This window comes from Esox lucius, chromosome 12 (assembly GCF_011004845.1).
Source record: "Esox lucius isolate fEsoLuc1 chromosome 12, fEsoLuc1.pri, whole genome shotgun sequence".
NCBI lineage: Eukaryota > Metazoa > Chordata > Actinopteri > Esociformes > Esocidae > Esox > Esox lucius.
Genome location: NC_047580.1, coordinates 1395118 through 1419695, shown reverse-complemented (window position 1 = coordinate 1419695; position 24578 = coordinate 1395118). Strand labels below are relative to the sequence as shown.

The 24578-nt window shown below is 41.1% G+C and overlaps 1 protein-coding gene across 4 annotated transcripts in view; it reads left to right on the top strand.

Annotated features, from left to right (window-relative positions):
- Positions 1 to 24578, top strand: part of otud5a (OTU deubiquitinase 5a) — an 83428-nt gene that overhangs the window by 50707 nt on the left and 8143 nt on the right. For 3 of the 4 annotated variants that reach the window (XM_013132731.3, XM_013132730.3, XM_013132733.3), the window contains exon 6: positions 21479 to 21667. In XM_013132731.3, coding sequence (XP_012988185.1) covers positions 21479 to 21667 — 189 coding nt within the window. The remainder of the gene's footprint in view (positions 1 to 21478; positions 21668 to 24578) is intronic. The other variant, XM_013132732.3, reaches the window with a different exon arrangement.

Here is a 24578-nt window from a genome sequence, read left to right as displayed (position 1 = left end):
ATGACCTGGATGCCTTTTGCCAAGTTGAATGGACAGCTATACCACCTGCAAGAATTTGGGGCCTCATAGACAACTATTACAAAGGACTGCATATGGGTCAGTATTTTTTTTATTTTTTATTTGCCATGTTTTTTTGTTGACATAACATGTCTGTTATGACCTACAGTTGATTGTGAATCCCATAAGAAATAAAAGACATGTGTTTTGCCTGGTCACTCATGTTTTCTTTACAAATGGTACATGTATTACCAATTCTCCAAGGGTATGCAAACTATTGAGCTCAACTGTAGCAAAATATAATTTATGTATGTAATGGTTACAAGTGAATGGGGTCAAATGGTAGTTTATTTGTACCTTCTGGAAAAGGTGATTTAGTGTTGCCTTTATTCACTTCCAACCATGGCAGAAATATTGGCCCTTTATTATGCCGTGGTTGTCTTATTCCTGTGTTCATTGATGCCTCTGTGTGTTTGGACAGCAAGTAGTCTAGAGGTTAGTGTTGGCTAATAACTGAAAGGTTGTTTATTCAAATTGCAAAGCTGACACAGTGAAAATTATACTAATGTGCCCTGGAGCAAGGCACTTAAGCCTTCATTGTTCCTGCAAGTCCCTCTGTAAGAGAGCATCTGGTATTTTACTCAAATGTAAATTTAAAAACTGTTTTACCAAATTTTTGGCTGTGAGTACATTGGCATGTTAAGCTTTTTTATCCCTGAGGCACATACTCACATAAGTGTAATTGAAGTGACATGCCTTTTAATAATTAGCAGGTAGCTAGGATTATAGCTTGAGTTGTCATCTCTTCCATTGTCATCTTCTGTCTTCACCAGGTAGTTGTCACATCAAACACAGAATAGATTAGCTGCATAAAGCTAAACAGATTTTTGGATGCTTTGTCGGTTGTGTGATTTGCAATTAAAATCTTTCATAACCCAATAAGTCACTGGAAAAGTGTTATAGTGATGGCAGATGTTGGAACATCATAGCTTCAGATCCCGTTTTGACTGAGTGTAGCCTGGAGAATCCCGCTTTCAGGATCCATTCACATCAAATGGATAGAAGGCTAAGCTCAGAGAGGAGCAACATTCCATGTTTCTTTGGCTGTTTGAAGGAGCCTATTAGCAGCAACCTGTGCTGTTTGTGATGAAATGTACATTGATAACACTACCATTATCAACAAGCAACATGGCATTCAGTGTCAGTGACCTCAGTGAAATTAAAAAAGGTTAGCCTCTAATACTTAATCAGGAAAAACACTATTCAGTAATTATTTGTTGTATTGTAAAGAAGTGAGCTTGTCAAAAGCAGTGATGATTTTAATTACAAGATATACAGGTGGATAGATAAAATCTTATTAATGGCCAAATTACCCTGTGGTTGTCATGGTGTGCTAGCCAGATAATAATGGCACTGTTGAGCTAGGTATCTTGGGTACAGATAGTAGGTTGAAAGCACATCAGGTATTATCAGTAGGCCTAAGGAGTAGTTATTAATTGGGACAGCTGTGAACTCTGAGGTTGATTTATCTGTTTGTAGCAGGGCAGAGCTTCATATAGTTATGTTGAAAAGATTGTGCGGTCACACCTTTCAAGCACTAAGGACATGCAGTCTAGGAATTGGAACATGTGCAAGGTTTTTCTCTATCAAAAAGGGGCTTAGGTGGTGGCCATGGTCATGGGTGTAGCATAGAGCATGGCTAGGGGAGTGGTGATAGACAATGTCAGCCAGTCACACCGCAGAATTTGCACATTTTAGAAGCCCCTCTCTGTCTTGATAATTGTTTTGACAATTCCTTGAAATTCTACAAATTTCTCCAAGAAACTGGTATAAATATTCAACCATATCTCTCAGGAATTTGGTTTTTATGAAATTATTTTGTAAACCGTGATTACGTTTAGTATGAACACAAACTGCTGCAATTACACTGCTAACAACATTGGTCCTTAACGACTTGCTTTTATGTTGCTCCTTAACCTTTCGCTATTATGTTGGTCCTTAATGTAATCAATTCAAAATGAAAATGTAATGGTTAACGGTTAAGGTTAACTTGCAGTAAACGTTACACATTTCAGTACTGGCGTTAGGGTTAGAATTATGGTTAGGTTACAGTTAAGGTTAGGCATCACAGTACTGAGGTTGGTGTTAGGATGAAGTTTAAGGGTAAGGTTACAAAGATGGGAAAAAAAATGCTCTAAACAACACAATTCCCCAACAAAACAATTCTTGCCTCTAGATTAAATCGAAATCGCAACCACAACAAAGTTTGGTTGAGGAAATGCCCACCCACCATCCCATGACCACAGCACCCTAACAAACAGCCACTCTAACTACACTGCTCAAAATAATTAAGGAAACACTTAAATCACACTTCGGATCTCAATGAACGAAAATAAGATCAACATTTTTACATTTGTACATTGTGTAATTCGTTGAGAACAAAATGCCAAAATCAACAACAAATTGAGGGCTAGATTGAAACTCACACCAGGAATCTACGTAAGCAATTTAAATCAAATAGTGTGAATTTAATCACAGCAGCTCATTATGTGATTTAGTAGTGTGTATGGCCCCCCAATGTGCCTGTATGCACTCCCGACAACGTCTGGGCATGCTCCTGATAAGACATGGATGGTGTCCTGGAGGATCTCTTTCCAGACCTGGATCAGGGCATCAGGGAGCTCCTGGACAGTCTGTGGCACTTCTTGGCAGAATTGGATGCACTGATACGTAATGTCCCAGAGGTTCTCAATTTTATTCAGGTCTGGGTAACGTGAGGGCCAGTCAATAGCATCAATGCCTTTGTCATCCAGGAACTGCCTACATACTCTGGCTACATGAGGCTGGGCATTGTCCTGCACCAGGAGGAACCCAGGGCCCACTGCACCAGCGTAATGTCTGACAATGGGTCTGAGAATTTCATCCAGGTACCTAGCAGTCAGGGTTCTGTGCGACCCTCCAAGTATATGCCTCCCTAGATCATCACTGAACCATTGCCAAACAGGTCATGCTGGATTACGTTGCAGGCAGCATAACGTGGCCAGACTCTTTCACGTCTGTCACATGCTCAGTGTAAATGTGCCAGTATTTTGGTGTTCTCTGGCAAATGCCAATTGAGCTGCACGGTGCTGGGCTGTGAGCACAGGTCCTACTGGAGGACGTCGGGCTCTCATGCCACCCTCATGTGCCGCATTTCCACTGGTGCCAAACACTGGTGTTATACCCTAAAGTCCAGATTATTTTCTTTTTCCACTGACACAGGCAAGGGCCAGTCGGCCACTAGGCCATGGCTGTGTAGTCCGGCTCTCACTTGGTGCCAAGCCCCGGACTTTAGGACCCAGGGTGGGGTTTCCGGATTGACACGTTATGTGGCATGAAATCTTGACCTGTTGTTCTAATCGAAAGGCAATGTGTATCATTTGCTTTAGGCTTCTCATAATGGTTTTCATCTGATTTAACTAAGAGATCCCTGATAAAATAAAGAAAAAGTGGGAACAGTACAGGGAAGCAAAGACTCAGAACCGAAAGGGTTGGAATGACCGAAGGTGATACGATTCCAAAGGTAATTGAAAAATGGAGCGCTGAGACTGAGACGTAGCCTGCAGAACCTATAACGCAAAATTACCTCAGAATTTTACTAAAGATGGTGAATAATAATGAACTCTGATTCTTGCACATTTAGTAATGGACACATACGATCAGTGAAAAACACCTTTATGAAGGTTATGTGGAGCCTGTTTGGCTAATTACTGTTTATGTGCGCAGCAAAAAAAAATTCATTCCACTGAATTCTGGGACCAAATGTCTTTGCGATCAAAGATGGTTGAATAAGACAATTCACCAATTGGAATCGGAAGTTCAGATCTTGATTACCTTCCTGTCTCTGAGTCACTCATCTTGTCACCTGTATCTGACTTTGTTTGATAAACAATCTTTAGCAGACAAGTTGCAAATCATGAAATACCACATGTGCAAAAGACCAGACATCATTTAATGTTAAGTTGATCAGTCTTTTTTCTTTACCAGAAGGCAAGTAAGGTAGGTAAAACTCTGTAGTCTGTCTTTTGCAACAACAAAAAAATGAAAAGTTATGCAATTGAACAAAATAGTAAGGTTAGACGATAATTGACTACGTTGGGAATTGTGATAGCTTTTACGTTCTGTTACAATGGTATGCCAAGAAATGGTTCATAACTTACTGTCTGATGTTTGGAGGAGCAGAACATTTGTGATGACTTTGGAAGTACATCTAATTTGAACAATGTTGTGATCTTGGCGTTAATACACAGGTAATGGTCTAGAAGCATGTAAATGAGGATCCAGACATTTCAGATTTGTTTCCGTTCTCTAAGTATGAGGGTAATGATATCAACAGGGTCATGTTGTTAAAGAGTACTGTTTAAGGATTGATACCAAGGGTTGATTTGGTATCAAGAGGATGGATTTTTATGGAAATTTTGAACTAAGGTGCATTTGAGAAATGTCTGCTTTTCTATTGCCTGGTATGTAACTATTTTCTTTCATTGTGACACACATGGGGGATCTGTGTGATGGCAATTTCTAAAGTCCAAACAATTTACGAAAATGGTAGGTAAGACAGAGGAAAACTCAAATGCACAATAAACTGTTTATTCTTGCAAGGAGAGAATACACAGGTTACAAAGTAACAATGAATAATCTCTAAATTAACACAGGACGACCGTCAGTATTTAAGGGATGCAAAGGGGTGTGGTAAGATGCAGATGCTACCCATTTGTCTTATGTCAATACAACTCATTCCCTTCGTTCTATCACATATCACAAGTCACCTGTTGTCCTCCCTCCCCCTGGGTAACCTTCTCAACCCTTGAGGAGGATTTAAAGCATCTGGTTGAACTACAGAAAGACACTAATGGGTTATACAGGTAGGCAGATTTACGATTAACCCTATAATCTGCTGCTACCAGTCAAGGATGCCCCCTTAAACAAATACCAGATCCCCCTCTCCCACATTCCTCTACTTATCTAAACATGGGGACTCAGTCCTTTAATCAGTAAGAAAACATCAGTTTAAGAAATTTCCTTAAGAGATTTTATGTCGCTAATAATAACAAAACATTGACGACTTGATAAAGTTATTTTTGGTATACAAGAAGATATTTTTCAAAACTGCTGCTGACCAGAGGCATTTTTTGCTGGCCTAGCTCAAGAATATTTTTATAATTTAATATATATTTTCATTAACACTAGATGTATTTTACAAAATTTGTTCCCATCAGTCTACTGATGTAGTTTCATTGCTTTTCTCTCGCTCAGTTGTGCTGTTTCCAGTGCAGCTGAGATAAATCAGAGCTTTATGCAATCAGATTTTCCACATGTGCTGTCTCCAGGTGAAAATCTTGAGGCCTATATCATTTCAAGTGAATCCCATCTTCTGTTGAAGCAAATGGGGAGGAGGTTGTTGATTGTCATATTCTTCAACCAATCCAATTTCGTGTTCACCATAATGAGCCTGTTCTTTGGCACGTAGCAGTTTTCTTGCTTGCCTAGTTGCCTATGTGCGCATTTTTCAGGTGGTGTGATCGGAGAGCCAGCTACCTAACTGAGGTAAAACTAGTTAGGACGTAACGTTTTGTGAGGTTCAGATTTTTTGGATGTTAGATTTTTTGTTTAGATTTGTACTGAGCCCTGTTGTCTTTTTAACGCACAATATAGGAGAAGAAATGGATTTGGTGGCGGATTTACTGGGAAAGCCTTTTTTGAGAAAAGATAGAAATTGCGAGGAACCAACCCCCAACCTAGCAGCCCTTTCCCAGACAGTGAAAGGATTTGGTTGGCCCTTTCAATCGATTGAGTACGAAAAGTGCACCTGGCTTACAGCGTCGAAGGAACAACGTTCTTGTTTCTTTGGTACCGGTTATGTCACTGATTTGGGCTTTGCAATGTATATTTGTGTTGCTGTGTCCTTTTGTCATACTGCATAATGGAACTATACATCCTTGATGGTTTCATTCGCCATGTATTCATGTTTCTGTTATTACTAGTTGTAAGCCTGTTGTTAAATTGCTTTATTCCACTGCCACTGTGAAAACATTTGCAGCTTATCCTAGAATGTAACATGGTATTGTGTCGTATTTGTCTGTTAGCCCAGGACTTAGCAACACAAGTGTGAATCCTTAGCCTAGGGTTTTTTTGTGGGAACACAGGCTAAGCTATCCCAGGGCCAGTCTTAGCCTGGGACAATGCAGTGTGTAAAGGCCTTATTTTCCACCCCCCCCCCACTTTAATGTACACCGGATACTTTTTGTGGAAAAATTCTTCAGTACCGCTGTGAATTTAGTTGTACGAAATACTCAGGAGAGTTTGTAAAATTACAAATATAATGTGAAATCATGGGGCATTGTGCTACATCCAGCAAAACAATATATTGTTGTCCCTCTTTAACCCCCAATGCCACGCACTATATTGTACATGGAATTCATATTTTCTCATTAGTTAGCAGCTAGTGGCTTTTTTTTAGGAGTCTGGCTAGTTACAACATCTAAAATGATTCTGATGACATGAACATTATGACAGTCGTTTTAGCTATTAATAATGTGTATTTAAGATGACTAATTTAATCCACTGTTTTCATTTGTACAATGACTTGCTACTATAGGCAAATATTTAGTGTAATGCAACGTTTCCGTGATTATTTCATTTAAAAAATACTACCTAGCAGAGTCAAAAAATTACTTTAGTCCTTCAAAATCATTCTGGTCAATGGATTATATAACATACGGTTTAGCTAATAATAATTTGAACATTTAGAGATGGTGTCATGCTTTCAATCCTTAGTAGCTAATCTATGCTCATGTAGATAAGCTAATTCTCTGTTATTATTTATACAATGACTTGCTAACATAAGCAAATGGGGAATGCAATGTTGCCATGATTATTTCATCAAAAATAAATGCTATAAGAGTCTTAGTCTAAACTAGCATTAGTTCATAATTATAGTTAAATAATTCTGGTAAAATGAATATTATAACCAATGATTTAGATATAAAAAATGTGCCTTTGGTATAGAGTGTGTTATGTGTTTAAGCCTCAGTAGATAATCCGTTCGCAGTAGTTTAGTACTTTCTCTGTTTTCATTGGTTTTTACAGCTCCACTTCTAACTGAGGGCTAAACTTATCAATTGTACCTTTAAATTGTAGACATGGCTGTTAAATTAAAATGAAATCTGACTTGTAATTTAACAATAACACATGGGTACATAGGCTATATGCCCATGCCTTACCAAAGTCAACATATTTTTACAGTAAGAATAGGGAGGGCATTTTCCAAATAAATGAAAATCTGGAAAGGTATTGATTTTATTGTTGCCACCCATAATATTCTTTTGATCATCGAAATTATACAATTATTAAAGAAATACTTTGCTCAATCATTGATGTTAATACACATACTTAAGTAAACATACCTTTGAAAATTAGAATGATTATCTCTTCTGACCCCAACATTATCGTACAACAAGCAAATGTGAATTCATTGATATGCTCTGCGCTGGGGAAGACTGATGAACATATATTCAGTTATATTTACCTTACAATTAAGCTACAATTGTTACATTCTGAAATTTTCAAGCAACTCCCTTTTTACAATCTGTGGAGCTTAAGGTGTTATACTGCTCTAATAGTGTCAGACATTTAAAGTATCCATATTTATCTGATGCAGAATATTGTATTATAGTACCATTTGAGGTACATGTCCTGAAAACTATTGCAATGTAGGGGGGCATAATAGCCATTACACTATCTGTTGTTCTTTGTCACTCAGTGAGGTTACATTTGGTGCACATGATAAAGGTTGTTTTTACTTTCTGTGAATGATATTTCAAGTTGGCCACATGGGTGAACTGTAGGAAAAGAAAAAACATAGATGTCGTATTGCTTGCAATTATGGATTTAAGTTGTAAAAATATATATCTGGCTAGTGGTAGTTTCAATGCTGAAACCCGCTAAATGCTGCTTGCAGCTTTAATTATTATAATTTTTTTCCAGCAGTTTTCTTTTTTGTGTGTAAATTCCCATGAGATAAAATAGCTTAAAGGTCCCAATTTTTTTTTATGGTAGTAAAGGGCCAAGGGCCGCAACTTCTGGTGCAGTGGCATGCATGTCGGCCTCATGGTTGGGCTGTCACAAGCCTCCAATGTCACACTTTTCCCAAGCTCACCATGCCCACCCATTGTAACCTAGAGTCTTCATGGTTTTTCCGCAATTTTAGATTTTTTGAAAAACACTTAAAAATTAACTTGTCTTCAAATGTCCAATCTTCATGTAATTGGATATTTGGCATCTAGGGACCAAGATCCTAAAAGTTAAATCAGCCAGGCCAGTATGTCAAAAAACATTGATGTGATTGACCAATGAATGTGTGCGGGGGCATGGTTTTGCACATATATAGACACATCTCCTACAAGGATAATGGTATAATATGAGCCAGCTAACATATAATAATTTGTTGACGAGGACCATACGGAAGAAATTACTGCAAGATTTACTTTTTTATCAACCACACGGTGGCGCTATTGAAGTTTTTCACATTAGCAAGGTCACCATACTCACCCTGTGAACATAAGTCCAACTCCTCACTAGGAACATATTTGCCATTGGGACTCATTAACTTTTGAATTTGTGAAAAACACAAAAAAACGATCTCCTCTGGCACCAAATGTCCGATATTCACGTACTTTGATATTTGGCATCTATGGATGATGGTCTTCAAAAGTTATATTTATCAGGCCAGTATGTTGAAAAACATGGTTGCCACTGACAGATGAACATGTGCAGGGGTTTGGTTTTGCACATATATAGACACATCTCCTATAAGGATAATGGTATTATGATTCTACCTGGTGTGTATGTTAACAAAGATGATACAACCATAATGACTGCAAATAAAAAAAAATATCATCCATTCGTGGCACTATTGAGGTTTCCTACATTTGCAAGCTCACCACGCTCAACCCGTTTAAAATACAATCTTGAAAATAGGTGTACACATCCATCTCCTCCCAAGAAATATATCTGCAGTTGGGACCCATTAAGTCGGGCATAATGTTTTTTCGGCAATTCAGAAATTGTGAAAAATGCTTCAAATGCTACTTCTGTTGCATCAAATGACTAATGTTAAGTATGGTTATATTTGGTACTCAGGATTAGGGTTGTGAGTTTATATCATAGATGTTTCCAATTGGCCACATGGAAATACTAGTGAAAAGGAAAAACCATACATGTAATATTGTTTACAGCTATGGACATGAGTTGGATTTTTGTCCTATTGGAAAAACTGCATTCTGGCTACTAATTGCTTAATGCTGAAACCCTTTAATGCTTGCAGCTTTAATTTTTATTTTGAACTTGTTTTGATGATATTCACAGGAGGTGCTAAGGGGGTGATATCTTGATTCATGGATGTGCCAACATGAATTGCTTTAACTTATTAATGTAAAAAATATACACCCAATTGTGCTTTCTGATACAAATTGCTAGTCGTTTATTTGTTACTCTATGCATACTATGAAGTTGCTTTATCAAATTCCATATATAAGACGTGTCAATTTTATTCACCGAACAATCATCTCGTGCACCTATTTTAGATATCTAACAGGCTAAGATGAAGCTGGCTAGAAAGCTGATACATGCAAATGACAGCGTGTTATAATTTAGCTAGTTAGCTGTGGAACAGTTTGCATCGTAATGTAAACATAGCTATGCAGTATGGCCAGTATGCTTTCCATCCATCCATCTTCTACCGCTTATCCGGGGCCGGGTCGCGGGGGCAGCAGTCTAAGCAGGGATGCCCAGACTTCCCTCTCCCCAGACACTTCCTCTAGCTCTTCCGGGGGGACACCGAGGCGTTCCCAGGCCAGCCGGGAGACATAGTCCCTCCAGCGTGTCCTAGGTCTTCCCCGGGGTCTCCTCCCGGTGGGATGGGACCGGAACACCTTCCCAGGAAGGCGTTCCGGAGGCATCCGAAAAAGATGCCCAAGCCACCTCAGCTGACCCCTCTCGATGTGGAGGAGCAACGGCTCTACTCTGAGCTCCTCCCGGGTGACCGAGCTTCTCACCCTATCTCTAAGGGATCGCCCAGCCACCCTGCGGAGAAAACTCATTTCGGCCGCCTGTATCCGGGATCTTGTCCTTTCGGTCATGACCCAAAGCTCATGACCATAGGTGAGAGTAGGAACGTAGATTGACTGGTAAATCGAGAGCTTCGCCTTGCGGCTCAGCTCTTTCTTCACCACGACAGACCGATACATCGACTGCATTACTGCAGAAGCTGCACCGATCCGTCTGTCAATCTCCCGTTCCATCCTTCCCTCACTCGTGAACAAGACCCCTAGATACTTAAACTCCTCCACTTGAGGCAGGCACTCTCCACCAACCTGAAGTGGGCAAGCCACCCTTTTCCGACTGAGGACCATGGCCTCGGATTTGGAGGTACTGATTTTCATCCCCACCGCTTCACACTCGGCTGCAAACCGTCCCAGTGCATGCTGAAGGTCCTGGTTAGAAGGGGCCAACACGACAACATCATCTGCAAAGAGCAGAGACGAAATCGTGTGGTCCCCAAACCTGACACCCTCCGGCCCCTGGCTGCGCCTAGAAATTCTGTCCATAAAAATTACAAACAGAACCGGTGACAAAGGGCAGCCCTGCCGGAGTCCAACATGCACTGGGAACAAGTCTGACTTACTGCCGGCAATGCGGACCAAGCTCCTGCTTCGGTTGTATAGGGACCTGACAGCCCTTAGCAAAGGACCCAGGACCCCATATTCCCCAAGCACCCTCCACAAGATGCCGCGAGGGACACAGTCGAATGCCTTCTCCAAATCCACAAAACACATGTGGATTGGTTGGGCAAACTCCCATGAACCCTCCAACACCCCGTAGAGGGTATAGAGCTGGTCCAGTGTTCCACGGCCCGGACGAAAACCACACTGTTCCTCCTGAATCCGAGGTTCTACTATCGGCCGTATTCTCCTCTCCAGAACCCTGGCATAGACTTTCCCGGGGAGGCTGAGAAGTGTGATCCCCCTATAGTTGGAACACACCCTCCGGTCCCCCTTCTTAAAAAGAGGGACCACCACCCCGGTCTGCCATCCCAGAGGCACTGTCCCCGACCGCCACGCGATGTTGCACAGGCGTGTCAACCAAGACAGCCCCACAACATCCAGAGACTTGAGGTACTCAGGGCGGATCTCATCCACCCCCGGTGCCTTGCCACCGAGGAGTTTCTTGACCACCTCTGTGACTTCAGCCCGGGTGATGGACGAGTCCACCACTGAGCCCTCATCCTCTGCTTCCTCAATGGAAGACATGTCAGCGGGATTGAGGAGATCCTCGAAGTACTCCTTCCACCGCCCGACGACATCCTCAGTTGAGGTCAACAGCTGCCCACCTCTACTGTAAACAGCGTTGGTAGGGCACTGTTTCCCTCTCCTGAGGCGCCGGATGGTTTGCCAGAATCTCTTCGAGGCCAGCCGATAGTCCTTCTCCATGGCCTCACCGAACTCCTCCCAGGCCCGAGTTTTTGCCTCCACAACCACCCGGGCTGCAGCCCGCTTGGCCTGTCGGTACCCGTCAGCTGCCTCAGGAGTCCCACAAGCCAACCAGGCCTGATAGGACTCCTTCTTCAGCTTGACGGCATCCCTTACTTCCGGTGTCCACCACCGGGTTCGGGGATTGCCGCCTCGACAGGCACCGGAGACCTTACGGCCACAGCTCCGAGCGGCCGCTTCGACAATGGCGGTGGAGAACATGGTCCACTCGGACTCAATATCTCCAACCTCCCTCGGGATCCAGTCGAAGCTCTGCCGGAGGTGGGAGTTAAAGATCTCTCTGACAGGAGACTCGGCCAGACGTTCCCAGCAGACCCTTACAGTACGCTTGGGCCTGCCGAGTCTGTCCAGCTTCCTCCCCCACCATCGGATCCAACTCACCACCAGGTGGTGATCAGTTGACAGCTCCGCCCCTCTCTTCACCCGAGTGTCCAAGACATACGGCCGCAGGTCAGATGAGACGACAACAAAGTCGATCATCGACCTGCGGCCTAGGGTGTCCTGGTGCCACGTGCACTGATGGACACCCTTATGCTTGAACATGGTGTTCGTTATGGACAAACTGTGACTAGCACAGAAGTCCAATAACTGAACACCACTCGGGTTCAGATCAGGGGGGCCGTTCCTCCCAATCACGCCCCTCCAGGTGTCACTGTCGTTGCCCACGTGGGCGTTGAAGTCCCCCAGTAGAACAATAGAGTCCCCAGTCGGAGCACTTTCCAGCACCCCTCCCAGAGACTCCAAGAAGGTCGGGTACTCTGCACTGCGGTTCGGCCCGTAGGCACAAACAACAGTGAGAGACCTATCCCCGACCCGTAGGCGCAGGGAAACGACCCTCTCGTTCACCGGGGTAAACTCCAACACATGGCGGCAGAGCTGGGGAGCTATGAGCAAACCCACACCAGCCCGCCGCCTCTCACCATGGGCAACTCCAGAGTGGTGAAGAGTCCATCCTCTCTCAAGGAGTGTGGTTCCAGAGCCCAAGCCGTGCGTAGAGGTGATCCCGACTACCTCTAATCGGAACCTCTCAACCTCACGCACTAACTCAGGCTCCTTCCCCGCCAGCGAGGTGACATTCCACGTCCCTAGAGCCAGTTTCTGTGTCCAGAGATCGGGTTGTCTAGGCCCCTGCCTTCGACTGCCGCCCGATCCTCTTTGCACCGGCCCCTTATGGTCCCTCCTGTGGGTGGTGAGCCCACGGGAGGGCGGCCCCACGTCACCCGTTCGGGCTGAGCCCGGCCGGGCCCCATGGGGGAAGGCCCGGCCACCAGGCGCTCGCATTCGAGCCCCAACCCCGGGCCTGGCTCCGGGGTGGGGCCCCGGCTGCGCCATACCGGGCGACGTCACGGTACTCAAAATGTTATTCTTCATTAAGGGGTTTTGAACCGCTCTTAGTCTGACCCGTCGCCTAAGACCTGTTTGCCTTGGGAGACCCTACCAGGGGCATATAGCCCCAGACAACATAGCTCCTAGGGTCACTCGGGTACTCAAACCCCTCCACCACGTTAAGGTGGCAGTTCTTGGAGGGGCAGTATGCTTTCATTTAAGTTATACAATTTTAAGAGCCACAGCAGACATCATTCGCCTAGTAAATCTGTGGTAAAACAGCTTACAAAACATGGGCATTTATTGAGTTTTGAAATAACAGTGCTTTATTAGTTGATTGATTTGTCATGTCATGGCAACCAATCTGCACAACTAACCATTACACCATCTTCAAATGTTACATTCAACCTTCATTATTAATGTTACATTCACACACACAAGGTTATTCCTAGAGTATACCTGGAGATCTATGAAGGAGACTTTCCTACAGATAACGGTTCTTGTGTTCAAGAAAAAGGCTACAAAGTGTTCAAATAGGCTTCCTCAATAATAGTTTCAACACTTATTTATTTAACCAGGAAAGGCTCATTGAGATTAAAAATCTGAAATATAGGCAGCAACAAGTTTAAGCGTTATTTAAGAATAACAAATAGACAACAGAAAACAAATATAAGCAGTCATATTTTTTTTTTTAAACATTACATTGGAAGAACCTTAAGAGCAGAAAATATCTGTACATTAATTACATTTGCATCAAACCTTATAGAACTTGTTACTAGGGGATTGTAACTAGAGCTTAGATCGGGCCCAACAAACCAAGCCCGACCCTACCAGAAGCCCGAGCAGTTTGTGTCCGAACCCGGCCCGGCACGTTCTCTGTGATTATGAGCCCGAGCCCGATTTAAACCCGACCTTAATATGTGGGCCGTTATAACCAGGGGCAGCGCCAGAAGTTTTTTATCGAAGCTGCTGTGCTAGATCATTTAGGCTACAGGGGGGAGCTGCCCAGTTATATAGCCTATATTATATAAATAGCGTACTATTAATAAATGAGCAAAAATTGGCAACTCAATATTAAATATTCAATTCTTTTAATTATCATAATTAAAGTTTTAATGTTATTAAATTGAACAAGCACAACATTCAGCATTCAATCAAATATTCTTAAAGATTCATTATTATTAATAATGTTGTTACTTCAACATATCATTATTTCAACATATCTGTGTGAGCAACAAGCAAGATTTGCAGCAGGCGCAGCACGTGTGATGCGTCACACGTGCGAGACTGCGCGAGTGCAAGTGGACGAGACGCTGCGCACACGTGACGTGCTTGATCAAAGGCCCGACCCAGCCCGAGGACAGTGGCGGGAAATATCGGCCCAACCCGGGTCGAGTCGGGCTCGGGCAGAGAATCTAAGCTCTAATTATAACCAAAGGGACTGTCCATTCATCACAGTTCAGTTATAATAAATAATTCTGCCCACCCCATTCTCATCAATTTCTACAGCTGTGCCTGCTGTAGAAAAAAAATAAAACTTTATTTATGTAAAAATAAAAGTTTGGTGGAAAATTGGAGGTATGGAAACATTTTAAACTAGTCGTGGGGAGTGACAACATATGTGTTGGCTTTGTCTCATGTATAAAATGCGGCAGGCTGCTCTCCTATGACAGCAAATAAACTGGGACTTTGACTATGAACAGACACATGAAGCAGGCTTGCCATGACAGAAATGATGATAGTAGTCAGCTTCAGCCCTCAATGTCCTCTTCTGTTACTTCTCCAAGCATTCCCCTGAGGGCGAGGCAAGCCATCACAGAGAAATGCGTTGAGTTTTGCTGCAGGGACATAAGGCCATTTTACGCTGTAAGTGGCCAGGGCTTCGAGCGGCTAGCTCAAGAATTAATCAATGTTGGTGCTACATATGGTCGTGTATCGGCCCAGTCCATTCTGCCTCACCATAGCACCGTTTCCAAGGCTTGCATAGAAAAAGCAGATGAGAGGAGGGAAGTTCTGGCACAGACGCTCAAAGATGCTATGAAGAATGGAGACGTAGCGATGAGCACAGATATGTGGACTGATGACTACAAAAAGATAAGTTCCATCGCAATAACGTGCCATTATATCACCAACGACTATAATTTAGTTGGTAAAACTCTCACCACCGCAATGTTTCCCGTGCATGATGCTAAAACGGGAAAAAATATCAGACGCGAGATAGTGGGCTTGCTGGTCAACATATTTGGCCTTGACCCTAGCTCCCTCAGCCGAATAGTGTGGGTAACTGATGAAGGCAGCAATCGCTGTTTCCCTTTCGCACATCTCATCTCACGTTGCACTACGCCACTAAACACTCTCCGCAATGTTTGGTCAATGAAGCCAAATGGCTCTTCTACTTTAAATAAAAGAATATTGTCAGTTACAATAAAAATCAAAATTAAATTCTTAAATGTCGTTATGAGTTGGGATTGTATTGTAATGATATAAAGAATAAACTAGTTTTCCAATTCCTTTACAACAGTACTAGTCTAACCAATACACTTAGTAGTCTACAAAAAAGCTTCTGATCATGTCTCCACTTCCTGCTATATGCAAATACCTGTAGAAAAAACATGTTAACAAACTGCAAATTGTAGAAAATATGAATAGGATATACATTATTATACATATATCTCTTACTAATTATAATTTAGTTTATAATGTATGCTAATTGTTAATGCTTTCCTCCTGGAAATGACAAAAGAAGACAAATAGAATATCATTTTCGTGGGCCAAAATAACATTGTCAATCTGCATGATCTGCATAGGATGCGCACAACATAGCGGGGAGTTTTTATCATGAATTATAAATGTATTATAAAGATTCGACACATCAAGTAGGCCTATCCTCAGCTAATAAGGCACATAAAATGCTTATGGAAGTGCATGCACCCACAAGTCAATACCGGTAAGAAATTTTCAACCCTGATTTACTTGTATTAACTATAATGTATGTTACAGATGTGACATACAGATGTGCAAGGTTTAGATGTGCAATGATGGCAAATGCAGTACAAATGGCAAATCTAAATGCCAATAAACATCCTCTGCAATGTATTGTCAGTGAAGCTGGCAATCATATACATTTAGAGATTTACATGTTATTAGAGTATTAGTTAATTATTAAAAACCTTCTTTGATATTATTTTATTGTAATGGCTTTTTAAATGCACAAGAACAATATTTATGTAATGGAAAAATATCTGATCAGGCGTTTTGAGCTAGAAACCAGAGTTATTATTGGGATTGTTATTAATCGGGATACAATCGTAAATCGATAATTTTGGCTAGGATAGTCGTGGCATGAAATTCTCATCATCCCACCCCATGCTGCATGGCACCGTAACGTGCCACTACAATTTCTACAAGAGGTGACATTGCCTAAAATGGTAATATTACCAATGAAGTTGCTCAGTGAGATGTTACACTTTTCACTGGCTTTTACTAACATTCAGATAGAACGTTACATTGTAAACACAGTTAAAAATGTTTAATATATGTACCTGAGTTTTAAGTCAGAACAATTGTTTAAACACCAAACATTTGCTAAAACAGTGATATCTATTACTCATGTAGCCAGCCACAAAAAAGGAATGATTTTGCAGGTGGTGGCCACAGACAATTGCTCTTGTCTTATCCTTCCTGACTAATTCTTTAGGGATTTTAACAGGATGTGACTAACAGAATGGGTGCTGTACCTGGGGGAGCAGGGGAGAAGTAGACATCTCAAACATGGAGGCATTTTGATTTATTTAACACTATTTATGTTAATAAATAATTCCATAAATGTTATTTCATAGGTTTGATCTCTTCACTACTATCTACAATGTAGAACATAGTAGAAATATAAACAAATCCTTCAATGAGTAGCCATGTCACAACTTTTGACTGGTACTGTAGTTGAATTCTGTATATTTATATTCTTGGCACTCGGATGATCCATCCTTTATTGTCTCACATCACAACAATTCAACTCTGTTGCTGATTGATAATCACCGATAGCCACCAATGTGGAATTTCTCTATCACACTGTCCTCCAGCTTAGATCAGAGAATGAACTGTATCATCACTGTGTCTGGGTGGTTTAATGGATGATCCAGAACATAATGGTGAACTTCACCATGCTTAAAGACAAACTAATTGTCTTATTTGTTATTGTCAAACATCTCCCAATTACCTCCCTTTAGGTGACTTAGTTGAATCTAGGCTTACTATTGAAGTTCCCATACATGGCATGGCAAATCAAAAGTAAACTAAATACAGATAACATGGTAACAGCCCCTGTTTGAAAAACATTGATGTGGTATAAAAAGTTTAATCAACCTGCAGTATAAAAGAGGACATAAGAGTGCAATTTTCTGTAGATTTATGTGTATACACTTAACAACTCAACTCCAACACATTTAAAACAACCTACATACCCCCTCCATCCTGATTTAAAGGTATAATTAGTTATTCATTATTAATTGCTCGCTGTAATGCCACACGGACTGACTCAAGAGTAACCTCCTTTACACAAGGCTGTGTTTACCAGTAGTAGCGAGGAAGCACGTGTGAGCAGTAACTTGTCTTACATTGCAGACTGCAAAAATGGTTAGAAAGCTTGGTAGGCTGCTTCTGTTTGACTTTACATTAAAAATAATCTTGGTGCTGAGCTACTGTCTAACAGCTTAGAAGGCATGACTATAGGGAAAACGCTGAAATGTAGATCTGTATTTGTTGGAACATCCAAATCACACCATTGAAATCATGGAACACTCTTTTAGCTCTCCCCTTTAGAATAAGACACCCCCAAGGTTGTTTGATGGATGGTAGATATTTGAGGGTGGATACTACTTTGACCAGTGCAATGTATGCCAGTTAGCCTATAGAAAAAACCAGAGGAAAAAGACATGGTCTTTTTCACTGGCACTGAAATTAACCCATTTCAATGCAAGGACTCCAGACCCGCAAAGATGCATCATTCTCTTCTCAAAACCATTCTCTGACATTGGATAGCTAACAGCAAAACAGCTTGTTTTGTTTTGCTTTGCTGCACGCTGGGTTTACGCCGGTTTATGCAAGATGTCCAATGTCCCATTGAGTGACGAGTCACTCTTGTCCAATCAGGAGTCTTCTGTGTTTTCACATCACCTTTTGGTATCGCCTCAGATCATTTGGAACCTCAATGGAGCAGGTACTAAAAAAAGTATCTGGTACCAGGTACTATCCTAACTTTTGCCCAGTGGAATAGCAGAAATTCTCACGTTGCAAGTAGAAATGAGTCGAGCCGGTACCATGCAGTGGAAAAGAGCCATAAGGGGACATTTATATGCTTATACTTAAGCCGCGTTTCCACCAAAAGTACCTGGAACACTACTAAAGTAGTGTGTACTGGACAGATGGGTCAAAGGTGAAGTTGTTAGGCCGCTAAGCCACACGCCATGTTTGCATACTAACCGTAAAGCAAAGAGGCTGTGGCATTATGTTTTGCGGCTGGTTTGCTGCCTCAGGCCCTGGTCAACATTTCAACTATGAATTCCCTGTTGTACTAGAGCATTCATTCAGAGAATGTGTGGCCCTCTTTCAAAGCTGAAACTGAACTAAACTTGGATCCTGCAACAGGACAATGATCCATAACACTTATATGCAAAGGTATAACAGATGGCTGAAAAGGGAGAAATAGAGGATAAAGGAATAGCTAAATCTAAGCTCATAGCTCTGCCCTATGAAAATGAACTTGAAGCAGGCCATGCATGCAAGAAAGCATTTTTACATGACATTGTTGAAGCAAAACTGTAAAGAGTGGGTTGAAAAGAATGTCAGACAGTTAAAAGAAACTGCTTCATTAAGTTACTTCGCCAAAGAGGGAAATGCCAGCTATTGAAGCTAGAGGTGTACTTATTTTTCTGTACTATGAAATTGGATTTCTGTTGTTTTCTGATGAATAAATTACTGCAAAGTATAATTTTTCAGTGTCATTTGGTAAATGATCGTTATCTGTCAATAGTTTCAAAGTGAAGATTATACATAACTATATACATAACTTTCCAGGGGTTGTGCTTATTGTATTACATTGTCTTAACATGGATTGCAATATCAAAGAAATGGCTTGGCTGAATACAAATTATTTTGGATTATTATTTATATATATTTTTTTCAATTTTCAGAAGATAATTGGCTGTTATGGATGCTTTGGATGTTCCATCCTTTATTAATACATTATTTAAATATTTAAATTTCACTACAGCATAATAATCAAATAATTTACTTAAATGTGTGGAGTAAGGTGTGATTAAAAAAAATCTTTATTTAAATGCATGAAACTACTTTAAAACATGAAGCACACAACAATTATGTCAAGTGGGTGTACATTTCTATGTGTTGTATTCATATAGTGGGCATCAAAAGCCTACTAACCCTTATTGAAGATGCAGTTGTAGTTTATGTAAAGGCTGAAATCAAGAGTAATCATGTCGGAGTCATGACCGATATGTCACTTCTAATACGTTCTAGTAACAAACAAAATGTACATGGAAAAATAAATGGAAAATGTCTTTAAAGAAAAAGAAAATGTGCACACCCCACAATTAACACTTTGTAGAAGCACCTTTTGCTTGGATTACAGCAGTAAGTCTGTTTGGATAGATCTCTATCAATCTAGCATCTACCTGTATTTATCAATTTATCCTACTCTTTTTGGAAGAGTTTTAGCTCAGGTATATTGCAAGAGGATATCTTGTACACAATTGTTTTTCGGTCAGTCCCTAGATTCTTTTAGTTTGAGTTCCTTTCAAGAACAAGCACATAATGTATAGGTGCAAACTTCAGAAGCTCTGATATAATACATTATTCATCACATCCACAACTGTTATATAGTACCTTAGGGAAGTATTCAGACCCCTTCACTTTCCAAATATCCAAGAAATTACACATTTGGTTTATATTTAAGGAAATATATGTTTTTTGTAATCAATCTAAACAAAATACCCCTTAATGATGGAGCGGAAACATATTTTTATAAGATATATTTCAGAATAATTTCATGTGTACACATTTTCAATTGTGCTGAGATGGTTCCTGTTTGATTATGTTTGTTATCTCTAGAACTTGATTAGTGTTTACCTGTGGCAATTCAATACATTTTACATGATTTAGCACACACCTGTCTGTATAAGGTCCCACCCACAAAGTGCATGTCAGAGCAAAAACCAAACCATTAACTCCAAAAGACCCCCAGTAAACCTCCAAGAGTAAACTGTGGAAATTTTAGGACAGTTGCTTAAGCATTGAAATATCCGCAAACGTGCATGAAGGGGCTTGGTCAGGGAGGTGACCAAGAACCATTTGGCCACTCTAAAGAACTAACAGAGCTGTGGATAGACAAAACCCACTTCTGAGTAAAAGTTATATGGCATGCCGCCTGAAGGACACTGAGAGCATTTGAAGAAAGATTCTCTGAAAAATTAGAACTTTAGGAATCCAGGTTTGCAAAGCTGGCAGATGCATATGCACAAAGACTCAAAGCTGTAATCGCTGCCAAAGGCACTATACCAAATATAGGCTCTGAAAACATATGTACTTGAGAGATTGAGTAAATTGGCACACATTTCTGAAATCGTGTTTTAACTTTCTTGTTATGGGGTAATGTGTGTAGGTTTTGTTATGGAAATTTTGAACTAAGGTGCATTTGAGAAATGTCTGTCTTTCCATTGGCTGATATGTAGATCTTTGATTGTGACACCCATGTCTGTATAATATCAGAGGATTAACAGGTATTTGGGCCATGTCCTCCTGCCTAGAAGAAGGGTGTCAGTCTTTTGTTCCTCAGGAATGTGGGGGATCTGGTATTTGCATAGGGGGCATCTATTGTCTGTCCAGATGCTGTAAGAACTCTTAGAATTGAAGAAGTTACTTATGGCAGGAAGGAGAGCTGTCCTTTGTGTGAAGTTTAGGTAAACACCACAGTAAACATTATGGCAGGAAGGATAAGGTGGGGGGACAGCCCACCCTTTCGGGTAAACAGATGGCAGCATCTTACCACACCCCTTTTTCTATGTAATAAATACTGTTGAAATTATGTTTTGAGTCAGAGACTCCTCAGACGATTATTTGTGTAAGCAATTGACGCGTCTCTCATATTTGCATAATAGTTAATAAAACTGTTAGAATTTGCCAAGAGAACTTTGTCTCTGTGTTCCTTACTCCGAGTGTCGATACATGGAATTACCATCACAGTTTATGGCAAACAAAATAAATGTGATCAATTATAAATCAAGTCTATTTATAACACCACAAAATGTGGAGAAACAATGGGTGTGAATCCTTTCTGAAGTTACTGTAAATGTTATAAATATCACTACACAAGAAAAAATATTGACAATAAGAGGGAAACCAATTACAAATAAAGTAACACCTTGATGAAAGTGGACTTAAGGAGAGTTTCAAGATCATCCCCTGTAAAATGCAAATTATTAACTGTTCTGTGATGGCTATGTACACTTTTCTCCAGTTAGTGACCTCTGTCCTTTGCCTCTCACTCCCCCCAGCAGTATGCAGACCAGTCACTTATGAAGAACGCCATTAAAACCTCAGAAGAGTCCTGGATCGAGCAGCAGATGTTGGAGGACAAGAAGAGAGCAACAGACTGGGAGGCCACCAACGAGGCAATCGAGGAGCAGGTAGCCAGGGAGTCCTACCTCCAGTGGCTCCAAGACCAGGAAAAACAGGCACGGCAGGTGAGATACAAACAAACAAATACAATGCCTTCACAAAGAATTGAGACAAAATCAATTTCTCTACACTTAATTTATATATATATTTTTTAAACAGTCTAAACACAATACACAGTAAATAAAATAAAATGAAAATGTAAATACAGTACCAGTTTGGATTTGGACATTTGAGAATATTTGTTTATTTTTAAGAAATTAAGGGAACATGTAATTATCACAGTATAATAACAAGTCAATTAAACTGTAATCTGTCCAGTAAGGATACATAAGCGATTGTGAATCAGTGTTACCTGTTTTGGTGCAAATGAAAGGGACAACCGGTGCACTGGTGAGGCCAAAGCAAGACAACCCCCAAAAAGGGAATGGTTTTGCAGGTGGTGGCCACAGACAATTGCTCTCTCCTTATCCTTCTGGACTGATTCTTCTTGTTTTGCATTTTGCTAGTGTCCCTGTCACTACTGGTAGCATGAGGCAGTACCGTCAGCCCATTCAGGTTGCACAGGTAGTCGCAAGACAGTTTGCTGTGTACAGTACAGGACAGTCTCAAAAGCATGGAGGAGATGCCAGGACACGGGGAGAGCTGGACAGGGCCGTGGATGGGCATCAACCCAGTAGCAGGACCGGTATCTGCTCCTTTGTGCGAGGAGGAACAGGAGGGACACTACCAGAGTCCTACAAAATGACCATTAGCTGGCTACTGGTGTGCATGTTTCTGACCAAACTGTCAGAAACAGACTCCATGAGGGTCGCATGAGGGCTTGACGTGGGGGACCAGTACTCACAACCAAGCGGTGCCAAGTGAAGTATATACTATCCCCTTTTGGGACATGTCAGTGTTTTTGCTTGATCAGAAGACAAGCAGGTCAATAAATGCACATGGGCTGTGTCCAGAGTCCTTAAACACAATCCAAGTCTGGATTCCAAATTTTTAGACCATTCCTAGTATTTATTTAAGCATACATTTCAGACTGACCCCTTTCCCCATCACATAAACTAATGTAGCATTACAATTGGGACTTAAATACTTTTACCAGTTTTTAGAAAGTGTTTTTTCAGATACCTAGGCCAGAAACCCAAAAGAGCGATCAACAACAATAGTTGATTCATAGTGGCTAGAAAAAAAATTCCCTAGTCCCCCTAGCCCCCCAAAACATAAATATTGCAACAACGGACTGTCACAGTGTGGGTGGGCAGATCTGGAGATACTGTTTTCCCGTCCTGAGGGTTTTGTAGAAACTAGGTGTTGTCCTCCCCCAGGTCTGGGCTTGAAGATAGTCCTCCCAATGGAACACTGCACAATAATATAGCAGTGTAAATGTTGGGGCTGAGACATGGGGGCCCAGAGACCCTATGGCCCTGTCCGAAGGTAACAGACAGTATTTTTCCCATGGCTTAGTAACTAGGAGGTGTATACATTACGTCTGTACTATTATGTCCATATCATGGCAAGAAGAACTCAAATGAGCAAAGAAAAACAACAGTCCATCATTACTTCAAGACATGAAGGTTAGTCACTACAGATGATTTTGACTGCAAAGTGCAGGAAAAGAAGCCAACCGCTCTACAGCATATGCGGGAACACCTTCAAGACATTCTAGGTGACTACCTTGTGGAAGATGGAAAATGTTTGCGATTTATTAAAATAAAGACTTCTCAGTCATTCGTATAACAGTCGATTATTTCAAGTTTAATTACGTGGATCCACGGGAACAAGCATCATGACAAAAAGAGTACAGTGACCAACACAGTAACATCATGACAGATTGTTCTGATTGTGCATTTCAAGTTACAAGCTTATATTCACTTCCAACAGTACAGATGACGGAATTAGCATTTGCAGAATATACATAGTTTAAAATGCAAGGTTACACAAATAACTCCAGGAGACAGTCAATCATAGAATGTCGGTTGCCCTTACAACCCGGTCAAAGACTGAGATATATCAATCTGGACATTTACTATATGGGGACTTAAGTTAACTATGCTCTTGCCAATAAGGAATATAGCTCTGTTCACCTGTATGGTGTAAGTAATAATAACCCCCTGCTGTTCAAGAGCTTCCTCCTAGAGAACAGTTTCTAATGCCAGTTTTATGGCACAGGCAGAGGCCTGTTTCTCTTACTGCTAAAAGGAGCCAAGGCCCTGCTCAGCCGACAATCACTGCCACTGAACACAAGACACTGGCCTGATAAGTTGGTGACAGAGAGAGAGAGAGGTCTTAAGGCATATGTGTAATTGATCAAGCATCCAGAGTACAAAACCCCTTCTAATAAGAGAATGAATAAATATGGATGATAAATTAGTTTTCTACAACCTCATGAGGGCTGGTTGAGAGAATGCCAACTGTGTGCAAAGCTCTCATCAAGGCAAAGAGTGGCTATTTTGAGTTTACATGTGATTATATTTAACACATTTTTTGGTTATTACATGATTCCAAATGGGTTATTTCATAGTTTTGGTGTCTTCACTGTTATTCTACAATGTGGAAAATTGTAAAAAAATAAAAAATACCCTAGAATGTGTGTCTAAATCTTTGACTGGTACTGTAAGTCTTCTGTAAGAACTCTTTGCCATGACACAAATTGCAATGACTCTAGAACTTCATTGGAGTCCGCCCGTGTTAAATTCACTTGATTCCAAAATAAAAATTAGAAAGGCACACACCTGTCTCTTTTAGGTCCCAGACACAGTGCATGTAAGAGTAAAAACCAAGCCAATTAAATCCTTGGTTTATGTCAGTGTTATTATATGGTGATGTGATACAATCATGCTTCTGCTTCAGTACTGATACCTCTGGATTCAGTGGTTCATGCAGCTCTGCACTTTATTACTAGTGTGCACATCATTGTCTATTATACAGTTTGATTGGCTGGGACTCCCTGACTTCTGAAAGGGCCAGACTTTAGTTGATGTT